The sequence below is a fragment of the Haliaeetus albicilla genome, chromosome 3 (genome assembly GCF_947461875.1).
Source record: "Haliaeetus albicilla chromosome 3, bHalAlb1.1, whole genome shotgun sequence".
Taxonomy (NCBI): Eukaryota; Metazoa; Chordata; class Aves; order Accipitriformes; family Accipitridae; genus Haliaeetus; species Haliaeetus albicilla.
Window position 1 is genome coordinate 21,531,567 of NC_091485.1, and position 22,392 is coordinate 21,553,958.

The 22,392-nt window shown below is 37.0% G+C and overlaps 1 protein-coding gene across 2 annotated transcripts in view; it reads left to right on the forward strand.

The window, feature by feature from the left end:
- LAMA1 (laminin subunit alpha 1) overlaps positions 1 to 22,392 on the forward strand; it is a 109,975-nt gene that overhangs the window by 54,408 nt on the left and 33,175 nt on the right. For both annotated transcript variants that reach the window (XR_011323964.1, XM_069779038.1), the window contains exons 17-35: positions 31 to 158; positions 770 to 856; positions 1,096 to 1,307; positions 1,812 to 1,918; positions 2,915 to 3,095; positions 4,413 to 4,549; positions 7,208 to 7,444; positions 9,937 to 10,080; positions 10,460 to 10,639; positions 11,260 to 11,445; positions 12,303 to 12,430; positions 13,457 to 13,577; positions 13,715 to 13,852; positions 15,540 to 15,661; positions 16,565 to 16,651; positions 16,918 to 17,111; positions 18,051 to 18,193; positions 21,082 to 21,180; positions 22,153 to 22,264. Coding sequence is in view for 1 of the 2 variants with exons in the window: in XM_069779038.1 (XP_069635139.1) it covers positions 31 to 158; positions 770 to 856; positions 1,096 to 1,307; positions 1,812 to 1,918; positions 2,915 to 3,095; positions 4,413 to 4,549; positions 7,208 to 7,444; positions 9,937 to 10,080; positions 10,460 to 10,639; positions 11,260 to 11,445; positions 12,303 to 12,430; positions 13,457 to 13,577; positions 13,715 to 13,852; positions 15,540 to 15,661; positions 16,565 to 16,651; positions 16,918 to 17,111; positions 18,051 to 18,193; positions 21,082 to 21,180; positions 22,153 to 22,264 (2,743 nt within the window). In the remaining variant the exon portion in view is untranslated. The remainder of the gene's footprint in view (positions 1 to 30; positions 159 to 769; positions 857 to 1,095; positions 1,308 to 1,811; positions 1,919 to 2,914; positions 3,096 to 4,412; positions 4,550 to 7,207; positions 7,445 to 9,936; positions 10,081 to 10,459; positions 10,640 to 11,259; positions 11,446 to 12,302; positions 12,431 to 13,456; positions 13,578 to 13,714; positions 13,853 to 15,539; positions 15,662 to 16,564; positions 16,652 to 16,917; positions 17,112 to 18,050; positions 18,194 to 21,081; positions 21,181 to 22,152; positions 22,265 to 22,392) is intronic.

The window sequence follows — 22,392 nt, forward strand, 5'->3', positions numbered from 1 at the left end:
ATACGAAAAGATTTTTTCTGTGTTTCACAGGCTTGTCAACACAACACCACAGGACCTTTCTGTGATCGGTGCTTGCCTGGCTTCTATGGAACTCCATCCCAAGGAACTTCTGAGGACTGCCAGCCTTGTGCATGTCCTCTGAGTTCTGCTGCAAACAAGTAAGCTGCTTATGTGAGATTTTCTTTTGCATCTTCAGCAAAATCAGAAAGTGGGATAAAGAAAAAAAGTCGTGAAACCTGAAGGAGGGAGAGATGGATTTTTTTCTTTCTCTTCATTTGAGCATATCTCATGGAAACATTGTTTCTCCGGGTAGGCAAATGTATAGACTAAGGTAAGACAGGCTGAGTGAACTGATGCAATTTGTACGTGAAGGCTGAAAGTAGTATTTTGACCTATCCTTGACCTTGGCAGCAAGATCACTGTTATCCTTCATGTTGTTTCAGAAAACAACAGAAGGACAGAAGTGTTGCATGTGAAAGAGGAGCTCGGTACAGAAATTGGACAGATTTGCTAGAAAGAGGGCCAGGTTTTTAGGAAGTTTTAAAATCTTCCTTTCCTTTAAAAGAAAAAAACCTCAAGAAGAGTTTTTGAAAATTATAACTTTATTTTGACATATTGTAATGTTTAAAGCATTGATGTTAATCTAGAAGAATTTGCAATTACATGGTTATATAGATAGGTGCATGGACCTGAAGGGTGAATATTGAATGTTTGAGGAAGTCTTGCGATTCTCTGTATTGATACTGACTGCCATAAATATTGTTGATAGTTTCAGTCCTACTTGCCAGCTGAGTGAAGGAGGTGGAATTGTCTGCGACAAATGTCTTCCAGGCTATACTGGTTCTCAGTGTGAAAGGTAGGTACACTAGCTTTGGGTAAAATACATATCATTGCCATCACTAACTGTTCATCTTCCTACCCGCCTTGAATTGTACAGAACATTTCTAATAAAATTTTCCTTCCCATTTTGTCTTTGCTTGTAACACAGAGACACTTTAGATAAAAAATTTAATGGGAATTAAACACTCCCTTGGGTGGGGAGAGTGTTTGATGTGACTGCATTCCAGCTGATAAAGTTTTTAATCTCTGGTGCAGGTGTGCTAATGGTTACTATGGAAATCCACTCATGCCTGGACAGTCATGTGCTCCTTGTGAATGCAATGGCAATGTAAACCCTCAAGAGGATGGCCACTGTGATGCTGTCACAGGACAATGCCTGAAATGTCTGGGGAACACAGCAGGTCACCACTGTGAAAAGTGTGCTGATGGGTATTATGGGGATGCAGTGACTGAGAAAAGCTGTCATGGTAAGCTGTTGTTATTACTCTCAAAATTTAAAGAACACAAAAATGTGGTGTACATGTAGCATAATGGATGGGGAGATACGCACCTTTGCTGAAAGAGTTAACCTTCAAGTTGTGAGTTGGCAAGTGCAGGTTGAAAACTATGGAGTTGGGCTAGCCTGATGAAGGAATGTATTATGCTAGGGTCCGACACTTTGTTTCCCTGAACTGGCTTGCTTAACACTGACCCTCCACTGACCTGCTGTAGACATTTCCTACTTCTGAATGTTACACATAGGGCTGGAAGAAACAAACTTCTCAAGTGTATCTATTTGCAGAGGTTTGGGTTTTTTTTTTTAACTTTTAGCCCAAATGTGTAGTACAGGTATTACTGTAGTATATTAACATCTATGGCATATAAACAGGTGAAATACATTATATACCAGATTTGGAATTCTGTATAATAATGAATGCATATAGATAGACATTAATTTTTTTTAATTTGGTTTCTTTTTGTCTAAACATAAGCCTGTGCGTGCCATATGAATGGTTCCCTTTCAAGTACTTGTCATCATGAGACAGGCTTCTGTCACTGCAAATTAAATGTGATTGGAGAAAGATGTGATAAGTGCTTGGTAAGCAAATATTTACCTGTTCCTAATACCTACATTTTCTTGTATCTTGGTCTTCCTGTTTATCTATAGATACAGATTAGAGCAGATACAGAGACTAGCAGCAAATATATTCAGGGGAGAGGGGACCTGTTGCTGGAGCAGAGACCACAGGTTTGTCTGCACAGGCTTTTGCAGTTGCGGATTGCGCTGCCTGTGCTCTTAGCAGATGTGAAGCTATGTAGTTGACTCGGCACCCTTCTGAATAGAGCTGTTCAGGCTAGTGCTGTGCTCACTGACAGCGTGCAGTCATGTTGGCTTACCAAAAAAACAAACCAAACACTGCTAACAGACCTGAAGGGATCTTAGCACTGTGCTTCTGCAAAATGAAGTCTGAGTGGGAATATCTGAAGAATGTGGTTGATGATAATAAATACATGATGGCTCAATGCCAAAAAAGGATTCAGCTAAAAGACAGGCCTGTTATAAGAACAAGCAGATATTCACTGGTGATACAAAACAGCAGTTTCCAGCCTTTGCTACGTTTAGAACTGCCTCAGAGACCAGAGCAGGAAATCTGTGCCAGTTACTGCCCTTGTGCCAGCCCAGCTGAATGCCTTTCAATCCACATGTACCATAGGTTGCTGACCTGCTCTGTTCTGGTCTTTCATTCACATTCACAGAAATCTGTGCCTGATCAGCATAGCCTACCCTCACCTCATGGAAGCCTTTAAATTAAAATAAACTCAGACTTTAAAACATAAAGTCTTACTGATGAGATTAGAGGACCACAAAGGCATTTCAGTGTTCACTTTTCCACCCAAATGCATACTTGCCTATAGCTGGGAACAATGAATAGATAAGGCCAGGGAGCCCTCCCACAGCAGTCACACAGTGCTGACAGTATTTGTGCAGGTCAGACAGCAGGGAAAGTAAAGAAGAGAAAATAAGAGTATACATTGTATTGTTTTCAAAAATTTATGAAAGGTAGCTCAAATGTATTTACTTCCTGTCCAACAGAATGGTTATTATGGCCTGCATACTGGCCTTGGCTGCATTCCCTGCAACTGCAGTCAATTTGGCTCAGTCTCCAAGGACTGCAATCATCAGGGGCATTGTCACTGTGTACCAGGAGTGGCTGGAGAAAAGTGTGATCGTTGTGCTCATGGCTTCCATGCATTCCAGGATGGTGGCTGCACACGTAAGCTCTAATGCATGATCCTTTCAGGGTTTGTCTGGAATTTCTTTCAGCAATATATTTTATGTTAAACTCTGGCAAAGGTCAGTTGTTTTGATGAATATATGGAAAAATCTGTAGAATGGTCTCCTAATACTTTGATTAAGCAAGGGAACAAAACATTTCTTTGATTGCTTATTATGTGGTTCCTTGTAAAAGGTGGTGATTATGAAATAATAACTCATAACAACTCATAAAGGTTGCATGAGAGAAATACTACATCCTAAATAGCTCCTTTGTCTCTCTCTCCTTTTTTTTTTTTTAACAAAACCCTTCAGTCCTTTGGAGAGAATAGAAAATTCTTTTTTTTCTGCAATTGTAAAAGAGCTATTACTCTTACAGATTTTTACCTTGATTTTTCATTTAATTCTTAAAAATATGTTTATACCTTGATAAGGTGTCATTGACTATTTTCCCATCATCACCTGGGTATGTACAATTTTTAGTCATGATACAGAGAAAATGTTAATCCAAATGAGAACATGCCATCAAAAAACCTAATTTATGTTAATAAGATGCAGTTTTCAACACAGTATAGCTAAAGGAATGCCTACCTTTTCTCCAACCTAACAAAAATGTTTTTTTCATGCCTCAAATAGTATAGTCATGTGAAATCTGTAGTGAGATTATGTGATAGGATTGTGTTTTGGAACATATATACTGTGTTTTTACTAAGAATCAAAGATCCCTTAGGTACCTTTAACCATTTCAGTCTAGAAAATTTTGTAAATGTTATTAAAAGAATTAATAAAACCACTTTTCTGAACTTCTGCTTTTAGCAAGAATAGTATTGCATTTCTTAAATAGACAAGTGCTTCTTGCAGCAGTTAGTTATTATAAAAATAGTTATCCATCCCTATTATTCACTAAGCAATTCTTGAAAAGTACTAGTTCCTGAGATCAATCCTTTCACCTGCTTGAGAACATTATCATATGTCCTGATGCATTTTGTATCCTCTATAATAGATTTTTTTTCCTGTAAATTTACTCTTCTCCGCAATAATTTTGTTTGGCTTTGATTCCCTGTGGAAATGCAGCACTGCTTTTTAAGCCACCAAACAGGCTATGTCAAGAAGCAATTATGGGCTTTCAATAAAAAGATGAAATGTCACTGTGGTCATAATTTGTTTCTCAGTGATTAGGGATGGCAAGGAGTTCCTAGTGGAATGTGTAAACTGTACTGCATAATTAAGAAAAGTAAGACTATCAGTGGTCTTGCAGTTTCTTCTCTGTAGCTAAAGCAAGGTTAAAGTTAATCATTCAGTCCTACTTCTCTTGCAGCCTGTGACTGTGCTCATACTCAGAACAACTGTAATGCTGATTCTGGCCAATGCATTTGTCCCCCTCACACTCGAGGTCCAAAATGTGAACTCTGTGAAGAAAATCACTGGGGACTGTCTCCTAAACTTGGCTGCAAGGTATGGTAGGCTGGCTGAAAAGCCATGGCTGTTAAAAGCAATTCACCTTATACTAATGTCAGAATTGGACTCTTGTTTTGAGAATTTCAATCTTTATTTTCTGTCTCAAAGTGTTAGTCTAACTTGCTCACATTAAAAAAGAAAATTAAAAAAATATTAGACTGTAAAGTGTTTATTTAGGAACCATTTAAGTAAGCTGTCTTTGACAATACTGATCAGAATGCCTATTCTGGATAGGTGCATAGATCATATTAAATTTTTGAAGTGTGTGTTCTAAATTTTAATTGCTTAAATAGTGATACTAAAACAGATTTATAGCAACAATTGGCAACAAGGAACATTAGTTTCTGTGCTGATCAAGAAGTGATGATATTAAGGTTTTAAGAACAATGAAATCTAGCTTATCTTGAAAGTCACTGCATGCTTTTTTTCTGAATATTTACAACTAAAATGGCGTAAGGTAGTCAATGTTTCATGAATGGAAAATGGTAACTGCCATTATCTCAGCTTAATATTTATGATTAAACAGTAAAATGCCAACTCAGTGCAAATCGAAGGAGTAGCAACCATTTACCCAATTAGGTTCATGCAGTAAATTCCTGACAGATATGGCATTGGGCCAATCTTTATTCTATAAATGTTGAGATTTTAGAAAGCCTCAGAATTACATGAATATAATGTGTAATTTCAATGGAGAAACCACAAAAATAATCAACTTGACAAGGTCTGTCATTATATGCAGTAAATACTTAACAAGTACAAGTATTAGCCAAATTTTTTTTTCTCTCTTTAATTTTTTTAGACTAAGGATGATAAGATAGTCCTATAATATGTCTTGAGAGTTTACCATCTTAGTGGTTTATAGCAACTTACTTGGCAGCTGGTCTTTAAACTGTCAGCTTACCAGCTTTGTCAGCTACCAGCAACTGTCATTCTTACCTAATGTTCTGCAAATACAATGTGTTAGTCCCTGTGCCTTTCCCTTGAAGTGTTCCTTTAATAGGGTGATTCCACAGCACTTGCCAATCATCAAGTTTCACTAAATATGCAACTGCTCACTTTTGCTAAGTTGTTTAGCATTCCTTTTGGTTACAATATCACAGTAATTAACAAGAATTACTCTAAAATATTTTAGTTACTTTCTTGATGCAACAAACAATACTGTGATCTGCAGGTAACAGTCCCGAGAGAGGCTCCCCTGTGCTGAATAGTCAGCTGTGGCAGGTTGAGACCTGGTGCAATGTCTGCTGGCAAACCCTGGAAAGGCTCTTGCATGCACTTTATATGGATGAAATGGGGGAGATGCTATCAGAAACCCAGCTGGTCTGGTTTTGCAACACAAACTGCATTAGTGGGATACTTCATCTGGCTCCATTTCTTGCAGTTTCCTTGGTATTCAGCATCCCTTTCTGGGTGCAGTGATGAAGCAGAGCTGTAGTCATGGTTTGCTTACAATGCTTTTCAAGTGTGCTGCAGCACGGTTAATTGTACCTTAGAGTCCTTGCGTATCTTTATCACATATAGATAGACATTGAAGTACATGTAAATTATTTCTATTATTATGATTCTTAAAATAGGGTTTGATGTTAAGAGCTGTAGACCTTTAATGGTAGCTGGGAGCCAAAGTTGTCAACTTGTTTGGTCATAAAGTGTATTGGACTAGGCAGTGTAGTACCTAGTTGCAAGCACTGTTTAAAAACTGTTTAATACAAAGAGTACTAATGGTGAGCAGCAATCTTGTGAAGAATGCTAAAGGATAAATAGTGATGCTAATAGATTTTGTGGGTCTTTGTGTAGAGTGCTTTTCAAAGTAAGGCTTTTCATCTCAAAGGGAGATGATGAGGAAAGAAGACTCAAGGAAAATGCTCTCAGTTAGGTGATGATAGATGGAATGTACTTTTTGCTTGCACTGTTAGAAATAACCATAGAGCAAAATTGGACTTGTTAAGTAACCACAGATAAGAAATTAAGACTGAAGATTAGATCCAGTCTACTTCAAAAAAGAATGACAAATTAAGTACATCCACTTTGCATATTTGTAATATGGTTTATATTACTGATTATATAATGAAGGATGGGCTCTTCTGGGGAACAGTATTGCTTTGGTACTGAGCTGCAGTGCATGCTGAGCTTCCCACCCTTGGATGCAATGAGATTCTTGGTTCCTCATCAAATAGTAAATGAATCTGGAGCAAGATGTAGACCATATTAATACTTCTTGGAATCTTAAAAGAATGTCAGTGTTACAATTTTTCTTTCTATCAAATTTGTAAAATTACTGTACTTGCAGATTTATTTCATCCAACATTTATAAAACATTTTAATTTACTTGCTGCACTCTTTATTTAAAGTCTTTTGGATATTTTCTTTTCTAGAACAAGGTTCCTTCAACTCCTTTGATTCTCAACCTAGATTTTGGAATCAACAAAGCTTCTTACTTTTTGCCATCCACTGTTTACTGGAAATGCAGTTCTTTGTTCAAATACAAACCCAACAACCCCATTTCTATGTGGAAGTTCTTCTCTTTTCTTATTGTATAGTAATTGTTGGCAAACACTGAGTTTTATGGGCCACTCTAAATTTACTGTGCTGTTTCTGTTGTAACAAAATTGTTTTTAATGATCTGCTGTTTATGAACATTTCTTCTTTTCATCTAAGGCTTGCAACTGTAGCAACACTGGTTCAGCCAGTCTCCAGTGTGATGTATTGACAGGTCAATGCCAGTGCAAAGTTGAATTTGGAGGACAAGACTGTTCCAGATGTGCATTAGGCTACAGGGACTACCCGGACTGCGTTGCCTGTGACTGTGATTTGAGTGGAACCAAAGCAGAGATGTGTGATGACACTGAAGGACTTTGTGGTTGTGAAGAAGAAACTGGCATCTGTACCTGCAAGGTACTCAAGTATTCAGACCCTTTTGGGACAGCATTGAGGTTTTCTGGACATTTATTACATAAAGTCATGGAGGGTGTAGGGCTGAAAGGACTTCCAAAGGCAGTCTGCATCTGTTTTTTAAGATGTTTCCAAATACACCTAAATCACCCCTAAAGGATTTTCTGTGCTAGCGCTAAACAGGTCTTATTAGTCAGCAGGGTTAAAAACTGTGAGATGGTGTTCCCCAGTGTGGACTGACACAACACAGCTGTAGGCAGAAGAGATAGCAACATTACCAACATGGCATTGTTATTTCTGTTCTCAGAAATTCCTGTCATAATACTAGACAGTTTATCTCTCCTACCACCCTTTGTTTTGTTTTACGTAGCCAGGCAATTTTATTTCCAGTTTGTGGTCATAAAATTATTGTGGCACAGTACTGTAGTTCTCTTTTAGACGGAATTAATGGAATTTGATGTGGATATGTGTTAAGAAGTCAGGATCAAGACCCATTGTATGCCTAGTCACAAAAAGTCATCTCTACCTGACTAATGCTGACTCCTGGATAAGTTTGCAAAACAGTCACTGTATATCTGATAGAAAAAATGGCTGGTGTCTTTCTAGTCTTGTACAGGATTTGCCATATTTCACAACTATGGTCTCACTGCAGTCCTAAATTCAAATAGATTGCATTTGCTCAATGTAGGATCCATGTGTTTACTCTGTATTAAGTGAATTTCTGTAACAACGTCATTCTTGTAATACATTGAGTCCTCTTTTTCATTAATTAATATTGTAAGGTAGAAATGAATCAGGATGCATTTGTCTTGCTTTTCCTTTTGGTCCTAGATTTCTGCCTGCCTCCTTTTGAATAGGACAAAGCGCTGGCCATGAGTTCTGGGGCAAAATTTTTAAAAATCTTGTTAAATATACAAGAATGGTGCTAGTGACTTCAGTATCACTATATTTCTCTGTGTGATGTAAATGCCTTCTGATGCCAAGAACAATGCTGTATGAACCTTTTTTAATTGTACAATTTTTGTGGTTTTTTATCCCACTGGGTTTTTTTCTACAGTTGCTTTTTGCCTTGCAAATAGTTCCAGTAATAATAATTCATAACTCATATGCATTATTTCTTAGTTGCTATTTAAAAGTGGTTTTTTTCCTCAGTACACATAGAACATTGGAGAAGAACCAACCATAACAGATAAGTACTCTGATGCAATGAGCAATACAGAGAAAATGTTTCTACTTCAAGCTAGGCAAAACTTTCTTCACACATCTATGAATACTTTGCTGCAACAGTTCCAAGTGCAGGTCACATTAATTGATATCATCTTGATGTTTCTGAGCAGACAATCTCTGATAAAAAGGTTGTTTTTTTCTTAATTGAAAAGCATAAATTCCCTACATGGTGTTTTGGCAATGAATTATTTCATTCTCTGTGTAGAGATAGATAGACAACACTTCTACAGCTTCTTCCATCCTAGATGTGAAAGTATTTTAAACAACTAATTAAATGTTAGAAGACTCCAGTGAAAAAGCTATTGTATTCTTATCCTCATTATACAAATGGAAAAAATGAAATACAGAGAAGTATTTTCAGCTCATACACTCGTTTTTGTTAGGTTTGGGAACAGCACATTGATTCAGGTGATATAGCCTGCTCTTCTGAAAATCCAGATGATGATGATAGGAAGAAACCAATAAATACAAAATGGAGAATCTCAACATTTTTTAAAACGTGGTTATGTTGAAAGTTCAAATATGTTTCCTATGCTATAACCAAAGGCAGTGCTCAAGAATAACTCGCGTATATTGCTAGTAGTGAAGTCTGAATTGACATTCTTGTATCAAAAAAAGAAAATATTAAATACAGAGATTTAGTAGTATAGATTTTTTCTGAAAAGGTGGGAATCTGTTCCTGAAAGACTGAGTGATAGAAAACAACTTAATTCAAGGCAACAAATGTACGCCTTCATAGGTCTCTCTCCAATCTTCTGGTTAAAGGTGCCAGTGGGCACTGACTGTAGTTTTGGGTGTTTCTTCAAGTAGGACTTCCCAGTTGGGATTAAGTGCAAAACCAGGTGCTTGGGAATAGGTCCTCTGATTTGTATTGATACTGAGCAGTTTCTTTGGCTCTGAGAGCCCATTTTCCAGATGGGGAAAAAAAACAACAAAACCCCACCCAAGATTTTTCTGTCTTAAATGGAAATGTATAGCTGCTAATTTTTACTAGAAGCTCAAACACATGAGTTTAGCTTGAATGTTCTGTGGGTTTTGGTGGTGTTTGTTTTTGGGTTTTGTTTTTTTTTTTTTTAAACAACACTAGAAAATAATGAAAAAAAATGTACTGCATAGTAAAAAAGAATAGATGTAATAATTGAATTCCTGTTATGTAGTTTACATAGCAACTAGTTTCTCTTCCAAAAAGAACCATCTTTCATTCAGCTAGCAAAGTAACATGACTATGCTGTTATGTTTTTTTTATTTTTTTTTTTTATTTCCTCCAGGAAAATGTATTTGGTCTACAATGCAGTGAGTGTAAACCTGGAACTTTTGCTCTGTCTACTAACAATGCACTAGGTTGTACTCCGTGCTTCTGTTTTGGGATGTCTACATTTTGTTCGGAACTAGAAGATCATGTGAGAATGCCTGTAAGTGACGTGACATAAATATACAGACGCAGTTTGGTGTTATCCTCATGTCAGGTACCATACTGGTGTGCCTAAGGTTGCATACATTTCATGAATCAGGCTGAATGTAATTGGCTAGCTTATGGAGGCAGCGGCATATGGCAGAACAAAAAAGAAAGCAAATGGCAAGCAGTCATAGTCTTATTTCTGAAACCTTGTGTTTCACTCTTTGCTTCTTAAAAAAAATAAATATCAAACATGTTTCCCAATTTTTTGGTTTGGGCATTTATTACTCTAAGATGTACTATTGACTATCTCAAAGCAGCTAAAACTGTTAACAGTATATTACACAGAGATAGAATATTTTTGTTGAATGAATCTTTTGCTCTTTGCGTTGCAGATAACCTTAATTCCAGATCAGTCCATTCTGCATGTAGTAGCTCAAAGTAATCTGACTGGAACAGTGGAAGGAGTATTTTCACAATTTCCTGATGTTTTACTGGATGCTGCCATAGTCAGAAAATACTTAAATACAGAAACATTTTACTGGAGGTTACCAGACCAGTTTCAGGGAGACCAGGTAAGATCATTAAATAATTAGAATGTTTTGTAGGTAACTTCTTTATTGTCTAATAGTCACTCCTTTATTGTATAATAGTCACTTTATCTTGATAACTTTTTTCTGTGTTAGTTCTACTCTTGTATGTCATACTATTATAAATATTCAGTGACTGCATTTATTTATAGCAAGCACAAACAATATGTTCATTACCCTTTCCTAACAAGATTTTTCTTGACCCTGTAAATCGGTAACACCCATATTTGATTATCATATTACTCTTTAGAGATCATATGGGGGGGAAAGAGTGATGTGTTCAATTTTACTTTAGATACCTGAAAGAGTTTAGATACCTCGACGCTAGATTCAGTATATAGATCATGGAATCTCTGTTGCTTAGGAATTAAATGAAAATTGAGTGCACACCTTGAAAGGGCCTAAAAGAAGAAACTGAGACTGCTTTTTAGAAATATGCATTTAACCTTAGTGCAAAAACTGCTGAGTTTAAGCCAATTTTCATGTTTTATTGCCAATTCTTCAAAGAACTGACAGTTTTCAAGTCTTCTGATGATGTTAAAATATTTTCAGCTAGTAGCCCTAACCTTGGAATAAATAGAAGTAATATTTTTTTATCCAAACAGCTCATGGCCTATGGAGGGAAGCTGAGATATACTGTTGCTTTTTATGCTTTGGATGGCTTTGGAACCTCGAATTTTGAGCCACAGATTCTAATGAAAGGAGGTCACACCAGCAAGTTGGTCATCTATGTAGACATCCCTTCTCCAGAAAATGGAGTAAGAACTGACAAGGAAGTAGACATGAAGGAGGTAAGCCAAAACATTGGTGTGGAAATATTCCCTTTCTTCTATGAGCTTTTACAGAAAAGCTCTATATATTTAATACAAAAAAAAGCGTATCTGATTTCAAATAGGTTGAGTAAATAGAGTGTTTGGATTAAAATGCGTCTATTTTAGGGGAAAAAATGGCTGGGAATATTGTGCTATAGCAACAAATAACACTTTAGCACTGTTTCCTCTCTTGGAAGTGCTGAAGGTGTTGCTGCAGCAAGCTTTTCAAACACAGATTTCAGTGATAAATGACAGGCACCCAGGTATTTTCACTCTCAGGCAGTCTCATAATTTTGTAGCATATATGTTACACTCAGAGCCCAGGAGCATTATATGGGATGTGAATCAGCCTAGCGGGAGCAGTAAGCTGCAGTAGTGCCCACTGGACAATTTCAGAGAAAGTAATGATGACCTCCTTTGGTCTCTGGGACTCTCTGCTGACTGGGGCTGAGGTGAGGTCTAGTCTTTCTTCTTGACAGGAGGCAGGACACAACAGCAGCTGTTTCTAACTGCACATATAATGAGTGCTGTGAAGTCCTGGTCTTTTGGCTGTCTGGGTTCTCCAGATCTAGCCAGAAAAAGCTGTGCCATGCAGGCCTGGACTGCTTTCCTGTAGAAACTGGTCATGGAAGTTGAGTGCAGGGAAGGAGAAGAGAAATGATATAAAACCATGTCTTGTTCCTAACAGGGAGCAAGATTTTGGATTTTCTGGGACCTAGAGTTTAGACATAGTCACTGTGACTGCATTTCTGAAAGAACACGTAAGGAGGAACAGAGCATTACCTTGAAGTGAGCTTCAACACTCATGGTTTTAATAATGTGTTATGTTTCCTTAGGATTCTTGGAAGTATTTTAACTCTGTGTCTGATGAGCCTGTCTTACGTTCTGACTTCATGTCTGTGCTAAGCAATGTTGAATATGTCCTTATCAAGGCAGCTTATGGCCAAGGATTACAGCAAAGCAGGTAAAGCAATCTCTGATTGCATTTACTTATTATATTGCATTTACTGTAATGTAACCTAGAAATAGTCCCAACTGAGCTATACAGTAAAGATTTAACTGAAATTAGAGAAATTTCCAGTTCCCTACTTATAACTTCTGTTCTTCCTCTTATAAGAAAGCATTTATGACCTTTAATGGCAGCAGAATCTCTCTTTAATTCTTTCTGTGAAACACTAAATGTCTCTGTTGCTTTCATAGAAAAGCCCCTAAAGAAGCACAGAGCCTTACAGGCTGATGCAGTGTTCTGCAGGATGGGTGATACAGTTAGATGTTTTCTAAATTATTTCTTGCCCATCTTATTTTTATGTGAATTGAAACTAGTTTTTTTCAATTGAAACACATGGTCCCCTGAGTTCTTGGGTTTGTACCAATCAAGGTGTCTACTCTAGCTTTATGCACTCTGAGCAGTGGTAGTAAAATAGTCTGACCTCAGAATGGTAGCATTTTACTGCTATTTTGAACAGAATGAGAGGGAGGAGATAGGATATGGTCATTGCATCTGTCAGTTTGGAAACTAGCAAGGCAAGCAGAGATGCATCTAATGAAAACCCAGTATCTGTAAATCTTCACAGCTGTGAAGAAGTGTGGTTCCACCTGCAGATTTGGGATTATTTTTGATTCACATGCCCTCACCTCTCTTTGTTAGCTCTGTACAAAAATCTGTGGGACAAAACAGATGTATTTCTGTCTAGTGTTTCTGCAACAGAAATACATACTCTTACATGGTGGGTTTGTCAAGTTTTGCAGACCAATGGGAATCAACCTGTATTAATTTGAAGTACTTCTGATTTGTTTATTGTACATCCTGAAATCCTGTAAATAAGTTAAAGAATCTTCAGATTTTATTGAGATATTTGCATGGGCAAAAGGGGATCATGGGAGACTATGTATTGTAGCCCTCACCTTGAAGCATAAAAATGTTTGGATCTCAGTCTTGGCGCTAGGACTTCTCTAGATGTTCATGGTCTCTTCTGCATATATCTTGTAGAATTGCAAATATCTCAATGGAAATTGCAGTGAAGTTTGAAGAAAGGCATCTAGGCAGAGCTAAAGCTCATCTTGTAGAGCAATGTAGATGTCCTGCTGGTTATGCTGGATTGTCCTGTCAGGTACAGAATCCTTAAATCCTTTTTGTGTGTCTAATAGTGAGATAATAAAAAAGATTACTTAAATGGCTTTTAAAATTGTTTGTAACTGTTGATAGCTGTGCTCATATTTTTTTTTATTTTACTCCCCTTACAAATAGAGCTGTGCTCCAGGATACTACAGGGGAGAGCATATAGAACTCAGTGTAAAAGAGCCTCACACTCTCATAGCACCTTGTGTGCCATGTCAGTGCAACAACCATAGTGAAACCTGTGATCCTGAAACTGGAAAGTGCTTGGTATGTACAATTATACATTTTTCTATTGGTTTCACCTGAGCATACAATGGCAGTAACCTATGAAGGGAGTTTTTGTGAGAAGTATATGGCCATACTATTTGGATAAATTATAATTTCCTCCCCCAACTCCAAAACCTGGAAAATTTGAGTAGTATTTCCCTTAGGGTCCATTCAGTAAAATTATCAATCCTTTTGGACACTAACATGTTTAAAAATCATTAATTATTTTAGTTTTAATTTTACTTTAAAAATAACTCATCAGTTCAGTTTATCTGTTTTTTTGTGAGACTTTTTGGGCTTCTGTCCTTGGTCTGGCCAAGGTCTGCTTAGTCACACAAAAAAAGTAAAGGAAGCAGTAAGCCATACCATGCCACAGACTAGGTCAAAGTAAAATTCTTTGTGTCTCAGGAAGAGTCTCCTCTGGGCAGCTTTAAGTGAGGCTTTTTTAACTCCCGGAGACTCAAGTAGTATAAGGATATGCCTCAACTAAATTAATTGCTCGCTTCTCTCACTTTATACCAAAGGTTGCAAAGAGGGGGCACATCTGACTACCGCATTGCCTCTCTCTTGTGGGCTGACAGCCCTGTCGACAGCAAATTCTCAGCTAACCAAATAAGGCACATACCAGTTCTCTGGTATGGCTCAATATTCTTTCCTAAAGATTTTTTCAGTTGCTTTATTTTTCCAATGGTGAGTTGGTTAGTTTGAAGTCAACTTCTGCTGAATTCATTCTTGAAGTCAGTTTTTAAAGTGAGTTTCCTTAGTCCTTCAGGCTTTTGTAAACCATTCTTTCGCTCTTGGGTTTGTCTTAAAGTATGTGTCTCATGAGGAAGAACTGTGGTTCTCATTTCTACAAGGCCAGAACACATAGATCTTTCACACTAGTGAACACTAATCATTCTTCCTCTCAGCTTCTTGTTGCAGGGGTGGCAAGTCATCTATGTGTTGAGATTACTGCTTAGACATTTCTGGCTGAGTAGTGTAGGCAGCAGAGGTAGTTTTCACCTATGACTTCTGCTCCCATACAATAGGAGGCTTCATTGCTACTGCTTACTTTCTTCAACTAGCATCTAAAATATACACACTTGCAAGAATATGAATTAAAAGGAAAAAAGAAAAAAGGAGAAACTGAATTTTATTCATTTAGGGGTCTAGTCAGTTATGTTTATAATACCAATTTAGTGTTTTAATATTAATAGCACTGGCTGTTGATCGGTGCTGTTGACAAATTAAATGTAGTGTCTGTGAATCCTAACTGTGGATGGTCCTTGGTTTATAGCATTCAAATGCATTTGCTCAAACATTGAAACTTGTATTTTTCATCCAGGTATCCTGTTTCATTTTTCCATCAGTTGCTTCTTTTTTTTTGAGGATTTTTTGCTTTGTACTGTGATTTCCTGGACTGAATTGGATTAATAGAAGCAGAAATACATAAACCTTAATGGAAATTTAGAACAGAAATTAGGTCAGCCTGCCTGAGGGGCCATTCACATAAGAGAAAATATGGTGGTGTTCTGCTTATTTTTGCATAAAAGGTTTCTCCACTCAGAGAATGCTGACCAATGGGTAGTGACATTTAGAGATGATTGTTGGAAACTGTATACGTTTATTGACTTGGGGGGAAAATAGAATTCCTCTAGTTTGTTGTTGTTTTAAACTGTCTGAATTCCTTTTTGTGTATCATCAGAACTGCAGAGATAACACAGTTGGTGATTACTGCAGCGCTTGTGCCCCAGGCTACTATGGGAAAGTAATTGGATCTGTCACTGACTGCTCTCTTTGTGCCTGTCCCAGAGGCAACCCTGTTAGGTAACCAGAATTTATTAAATCCAATATACATTTTAGCATTCCAGATTTCTTGTGCTGTATGTCCCACCTACTCCCCCCCCATGACAAAAGGAGTTAATTATCATTACATGTCCTTAATTTTTAGACATTTGAAAGCTACCTATTATAGTAAATGGAGCTTACATTCTGAATTGTTCACAGCTACTGGTAACTCTGTGAGGTTTTAAAATAAAAAGTTTAACTGATAGATAAGTCAGTATTTTCTCTAAGAATAGATCAGCCACATAGAATGTCTTATAGATAATAGAGTAAGTTGCTCTGACACGTTTTAGTTTCAAATGTGGGTCTCCTTCTTCATTTGAAAAACAATGTTTTTGTATTTACAAAGATTCAGGCCACCTCCAGTCAATGCAGGAACTTTTCATGAGATCAATCCTAGGGGAAGTACAAGTACTCTTCTGTTTGAAATTTATACATCTGTTTGGTAGAGGAACAGTTAACTTCATATTTTGAAAATCAAAATGCTGTGCAGGCTGTTTTTTCTCCAGAAGCTTGAAAAGCATCTTTGTTGTTTGCTTTTGGATAACTGAATAAGTATGAGAGTCTAGCAACTCTGATGTTCTCATGCAAGTCTTGGTTACATATATACTATAGCCATATCGTGCAGCATCCATTTTTCGTTGTCTTAATTTTTAAAAGGAAGGCCATAAGGTGCTTTAGCATGTTATACAGTAATGGAGTCTCATTGGGAAAGCAAACTTTTTAAGAAACAAATAATTTAAAGTAAAAATTCTAGAGCACTGCATCAGATTGAGCATAGGATGCTGTTGCTTACAATATTTTAGCCTGTGGCTTAAAGTGTTCTCTGTCTTTGTATGGTCTTCCATTTATGTGCTAGCAGGTATTTGTTTATCCTTCCTCCAGTTTTAGTCCCACTTGTGTCCTGAAAGGTGTTCAGGATTACCACTGTGATGCTTGTCTCCCAGGATATGAAGGACAGTACTGTGAAAGGTGAGTTACACACGATGTCGCCGTTTATCCCCAATTCCTAAGGACAGTTTGATTAGTATGAGCCATATTTGTACTCTGAATATATTATTCAGTGTTCATAAATAAATATATGAATGAGTGCTCAAGGACTTAGTGATGTGTTAGTTACTGTTAAGAAGCCATTAATTAAAAAACTAATTAAATCAGTGATTCTCAAAAAGAAATAAACCATCTAATTTCATGATGAATATCCCCTGATATTCAGTGTCCCATTCCTCCCTGTGTAGGTGCTCTCTTGGCTATTATGGTGACCCTCAGCTTCCTGGTGGCAGCTGTCATCCATGTCAGTGCAATCCAATTGGCTCTGTTCATGTTAATTGTGATCATGCAACTGGCCAGTGCCTCTGTAAGCAAGGTGTCACAGGACAGCTCTGTGAGGAGTGTGAACCAAGACATCTTCTTGTGGAAGATAAGTGTATTTGTAGGTGTTTTTTAAATTGTTTACTTTCCCAATGGGCTTTCATCTATTTCATTGATATTTACGTGCATGTGATTATTCCTTGAATATTTTTATGCTGCCAGGCCCTATTCTTTCTATGAAAGGAAAGAAATCTTAACCACTTAATAGCTATGTAAAAGCAGAGGGGGGGGCCTTGACTAGATAATCTCCAAATGTCCCTTCCAACATAACATCAGACAAGCAGTTAATCTTTAAAATGACTTATTTAGTGTTACAGACAAGTTTAAGGAAAGATAATTTTAACACTTTTTTGCTGTCTGTAGCATACCTTTATTTATTTGAAAATGTTGAATTCCTGTGTTGACCCTTTGGATGTGAGGTTGCTGTAGTAATACTTTTGGAGTTATCCTGGATGTGTAGGCATTCTCCACCAATAATTAGTCATGTAATTCCCTATTAGAGGGTGGATAGCAGAAAGACATAGCAAGTACAGTAATCTGCTTTTACAATGAATTGGGATTTAGGGCTCAGGTTTTGCTTTGTATAAGTAAAAAAAAACCAACAAAACAACCAAGGAATAAATGGAATTACACAACTTGCTATAAGCTTGAATTTCCTCTCTTTCCTCTGACTAAGTGTCAGTGGCATCACCCTGGATTTATAGCAATATAGCTAAATAGGCTCAATAAATTTATAATACAGCAAGCAGCTCAATAGGCAGCAGGATTAATAAGGCTTGAATGTGTGCTGAGCTAAGGAGAGTATGTTTGAAATAAGTCCAGTCTTGGTGCAGGAAGGGGAGGGCAATACTACAAATCTGTATGCTTGAAATTATTATACTTAATCACTCTTAACTCAAAAGGTGGAGGCACATACGGTGTAAATCAAAATAAATTTCAGTATTAGATGGCTTCTTTTTAACACTAATATTGCTTCCTTCTCTTAAAATGGTTTATTTAGCTTGTGATGACAATTGCACAGGAGTTCTGTTAAACAGTTTGGATAATCTCAACAAGGCCATACTTTCAATGAACCTCACTGGTGTTGCCCGTGTGCCCTATGGGATATTGTCAGAGTTGGAGAATGCAACAAAACATCTGAAGGTAAAATGAATGCACAAAGAGTAGAAATACTTAGTCACACCTTTAAAGCAAAACTTGCAGCCACTCACGTGTGCCAGTAATTTAACAGAAGCCCTCCTGAAATTCATGGCTTGAATGCGTGTATGTGTAAGTGATACCAGATTAAGACCATTATGTTTGGTATAGAAATATACTTTAAGTTATTTAGCTGCCTGTATTACTTTCTTTTCATTTGTTGTACTAGCATTTAAATAAATGGATGAATACATTTTTCAGTCAGCACTGTGATTATTGAATGTGCTTATATATATATATATATGTGGATATGGATTATGTGCATCCTTAAGACTGTCCCAGACCTACTGAAAGGAAGAGGAATAATTTTCAGCAGTGAAATAGAAACATCAGGCCAGGTCTTTTCCCTTTTTGGTCCCTTCGCTAAAGAGCTGCTAAGACAGAGATCTTCAGGCTGTTCCCCTAGGGTCCCCTAGTACTCTCCTAGAGTGGTAGGCTGCTTCTGCATTAGCCAGGGTGCCTGGGATGCCGTGGTTTGCTTTCCTTTTGGTTGTGTGGCAATCCAAGTATCTTACTCTGTCCTCTGTCTCAGGACACAAAAGCCAGGTAGAATGTTTAAGTGTTGGACACTTTCAGACTGCTTGTGGTGAACTTTCCTTCCAGCTCCTCTTCCCCTTAACCAAAGCATGAAATACCACATTTTGTGGTTCTAGAAGGTCATTTATTGTTGCTGAGGATTAAGTTCATGTGGTGTCTGCACAAAACTAGAGATAAACAGAATCCTTCCTACTTAATGACCACTAAAATACACACATTTATTGATAAGACTCTGCTCAGCAATAAGTCAAGCAAGACGTGTTCTAAGACAGAAACAAAGCCATCTACTTTGTATTTCACCGTATCACAACAAAATCAAAATAATGTGAGCCGCCTTGCTCTTCTGAATTTGGCAAATTAAGAGTTTGAATTAAAATTTCTTCTATTTAAGATGTTAAGATGTAAGGCAGACTGAATTCCAATCAATGTACTTCAAAATGTTAATAATTACAATATCTGAAGGCAAACTTGATTAATTTACATGTTTATGCTTCAGCAGAGATGGTCTTATCCTTTAGTTTTAGTTGCTAACCTTTTAGTTATAAAGCTTCAGTTATGCTTCCCTTCCTTTATGTCATAAGGCATAAACATAATGAATTATTGTAATAGTTTAAGGATACAACTGGCTTGCTTTCTGTAATTGTTTTGTGTTTGTATAGGAGCATCATCTTCTAGGACTATAAAGATTATTCAATAGGTAGCTTTTATTTAGCACTTTATGAAATGAAGTCAAATCTTATGTAAAAATAAAAGCAGTTTAAGTTTCTCCTTTAGTACCTATATTTTTTTACATTAAAATCAAAGCCAGCTGTCACTCTCTTGGAAGTGGCATGCTAAAAGTGATATAAAACCTCTTGTGACTATGGTGTCATTTCTGCTTATGTAAGGCCACAATGTTCTTTAAACAGCTTAATCTTGAGGGTAAGTTGGTAGTCTTGTAATTTTTCTCTGTTTGGAAGCAGGTACTACCCTCTTTCTGGCTAATCAAAGATTACCTTTCCTTTTGCCTTGTACCAAAGTAACTGTAGCTGGGAGCCAGAAAATCCCCAAGTTTGTTGATGTGAATTACAGCTCTTCCATGAAGGGTTGTCCCCTGCACTGTACTGTGTCCTTGCCTCATGCTGGTCACTCAGGAACTTGAGTATTTCCTCTTTTCTATGCACTAGGTGCAGGCCTTTCAATAATGAGAGTTATCAGATCATCTGCTCCTCATTGCTTCTGCACCTCCAGTCCATCTGAGGACTTCAGTAGTTCTGTTTTTCTAGTTAAAGCCTCCTGCTTTACTCCTCCTGACATACCTAGACATCTTTGCTGTCCCATTCTGGGTTTTTGAACTGGGCTTTTAAAGAAACCTTGCTGTGCTTTATCCCAGGAGACTCAAGGGCTTCAGCTTCTGTCTCTCTTTCACTTGTTCTTTTCCTCATGCTGAGGCAAAGACCTTGAAATTTCCACTTGACACAAGGCTGCTGGATAATCCTGTGTATTATTTATTGTTTCGCCCAACTTTTTAAATACTTACTATGGTATTTACAGTGATTGGCTCTGAAACATCTGAAATCTAAAAATAACCTTTCCCAGACTTGCTCTCTTTGTAAGAGATGCCTTAAGTTTCTTTGCATCTTTAGAGAAGTAGTATTCTGTTGCAGGCCTTGACTATATCAAATATGATACACTTGGGGACAATGGCCTATTTATTGCTGTATAGAGCAGTTTTGAGGTGACCTTGAAGTCAAATACAGCCTATTATTCTCTCTTGGTGAGAGGATCCACAGGGCTGCTTATTTTACCTTATCGTGTCTGGAGGGCCAAAATCCTGACCTCCTGCGTGCCATGCACTGGGTTTTGACATAGAAACACAGAGCTCTCCAGGGTCACCCTCACAGATACACCCTAGATACAGCTGTTTCAACAAGACCAGCTGCCGAAACAGTAGCAGCTGTGGGACTGGATGGAAGCATTTAATTTGATGGGCCTTGGAACTTCCCAAAGTAGCTTACTTGGGCAGCTCAACTGTAGTGAAATTGAGAATCAGGAAACCAGAAATTATGCTTCCTTCTTATTACTCGATTGAAAGTATAACATGGCTAGATCCTTGTTTCCTTATTTAAAGAAATTACACTTTGTTGCGTGAACTGTATGTATGTAATTACTTCATGTCATCTTATGTGCTTTGCAAATCAGTCATTTAAAACATGTACATAATCCAAATAGTATGCATAGTTATTTTCTTCCCAAACTTTTCTGGACACACAACAAAGTCTTCAAATTAGTGTGCTGTTTCTTCTTGTTTCTTATAGGGGTCTATAGCTCCTAGAGAAGATCCAACTTACTCATTAGCTACAGCAAAAGAAAGCCTCCTGAGTTTATCAGGAGGAATTGATCAGCTGCATGAAGAGGTAGGTGCTGGCTTCTTTATTCTTAGCCTTTCTGGAGAAAACCTTTGAGATTTCATAGCATGGTACAAAAATGCCAGAGAGCTGTTTAGAAATTTTTTTAAAACTTTAGAGTTCAATGAAAGAATTCAGTCCATTCTGTAGTCTTTCCAAGGAGGGGAGTTAATTGGTCTGTGGAATTCTCTGCAAACTACAGTATTTTATGATATTGTACAGGAGATTCACATGATTTCTGTTAAAGTTCAGAAGCTTTTTGTACCGTGATCATTTAAGGCCTTAAAACTGCAGAAAGGGAGATACTTCTTACTGGTTTTAACATTCCAGTTATTCAAAATTAAGTCATAGCTGAATATTCACCAAAAAGTTTTTGATATCTATAGTGTTATGTTTAAAATGATCACAGCATAAATAAATCTGTTGAAAATCCACATGAAACACTTGCATTTTTTTATTCAGTTTTAACACAAGAAAAATTGTAGGTAGAAAATTGACGATAGTACTTCAAACATTAAATCTCATTTGCTGACCATATGTACCTATAATTTTCTGACCAAGTAGATGTAATCTAACTACATGCTTTCACTAACAATGCTGTTATTACTAATAGTGAAGTATCCAGAAGAGTGATTTTCTGAAGATACATTAGTTGTAGCTAAAAAAAAAAAAAAATATGTAATAGTTACGTTGTTAAAGGAATAGCTTTGGTAATTATGATCTTATTGATTATAAAAATGATTGATAACACAATTCTTCACTGGTATCAGAGGCTGAAACTTTCAATATAATTAAGGCATCTACAAGCATGGAAGCATCAGAAATTAATGAATCAGCTAGGTCTACCTTATCAAAAAACATTGTTTCCTCTCACAAAGTATTCTCAATATTGGGGAAAAAAGTGTAAAATCCACAGACAATATAATGAATTAATCAGTGTTTTAGGAGAACTGTGAAAAGTTATCTCTGATTTTATTCTAGTCGTCTAGATTTTTGAAAAAAGCTTGGCAGCTTAACACAGTGACTCAGGAAACCAGGAATAAAAGTCAAGAACTGGCTGGATTTATTGACACAGTACATACAACTATCAAAGGTATCCTGCTTTTAAGATATTTGCATTTCTTTACAGAATTTAGAAGGGTATTTGCTTTGCAACTCTTCAGGAACTATTTACATGGAAAGTGCTGCAGTTTGTAGAGGGGGTTCACATATATTCTTTTT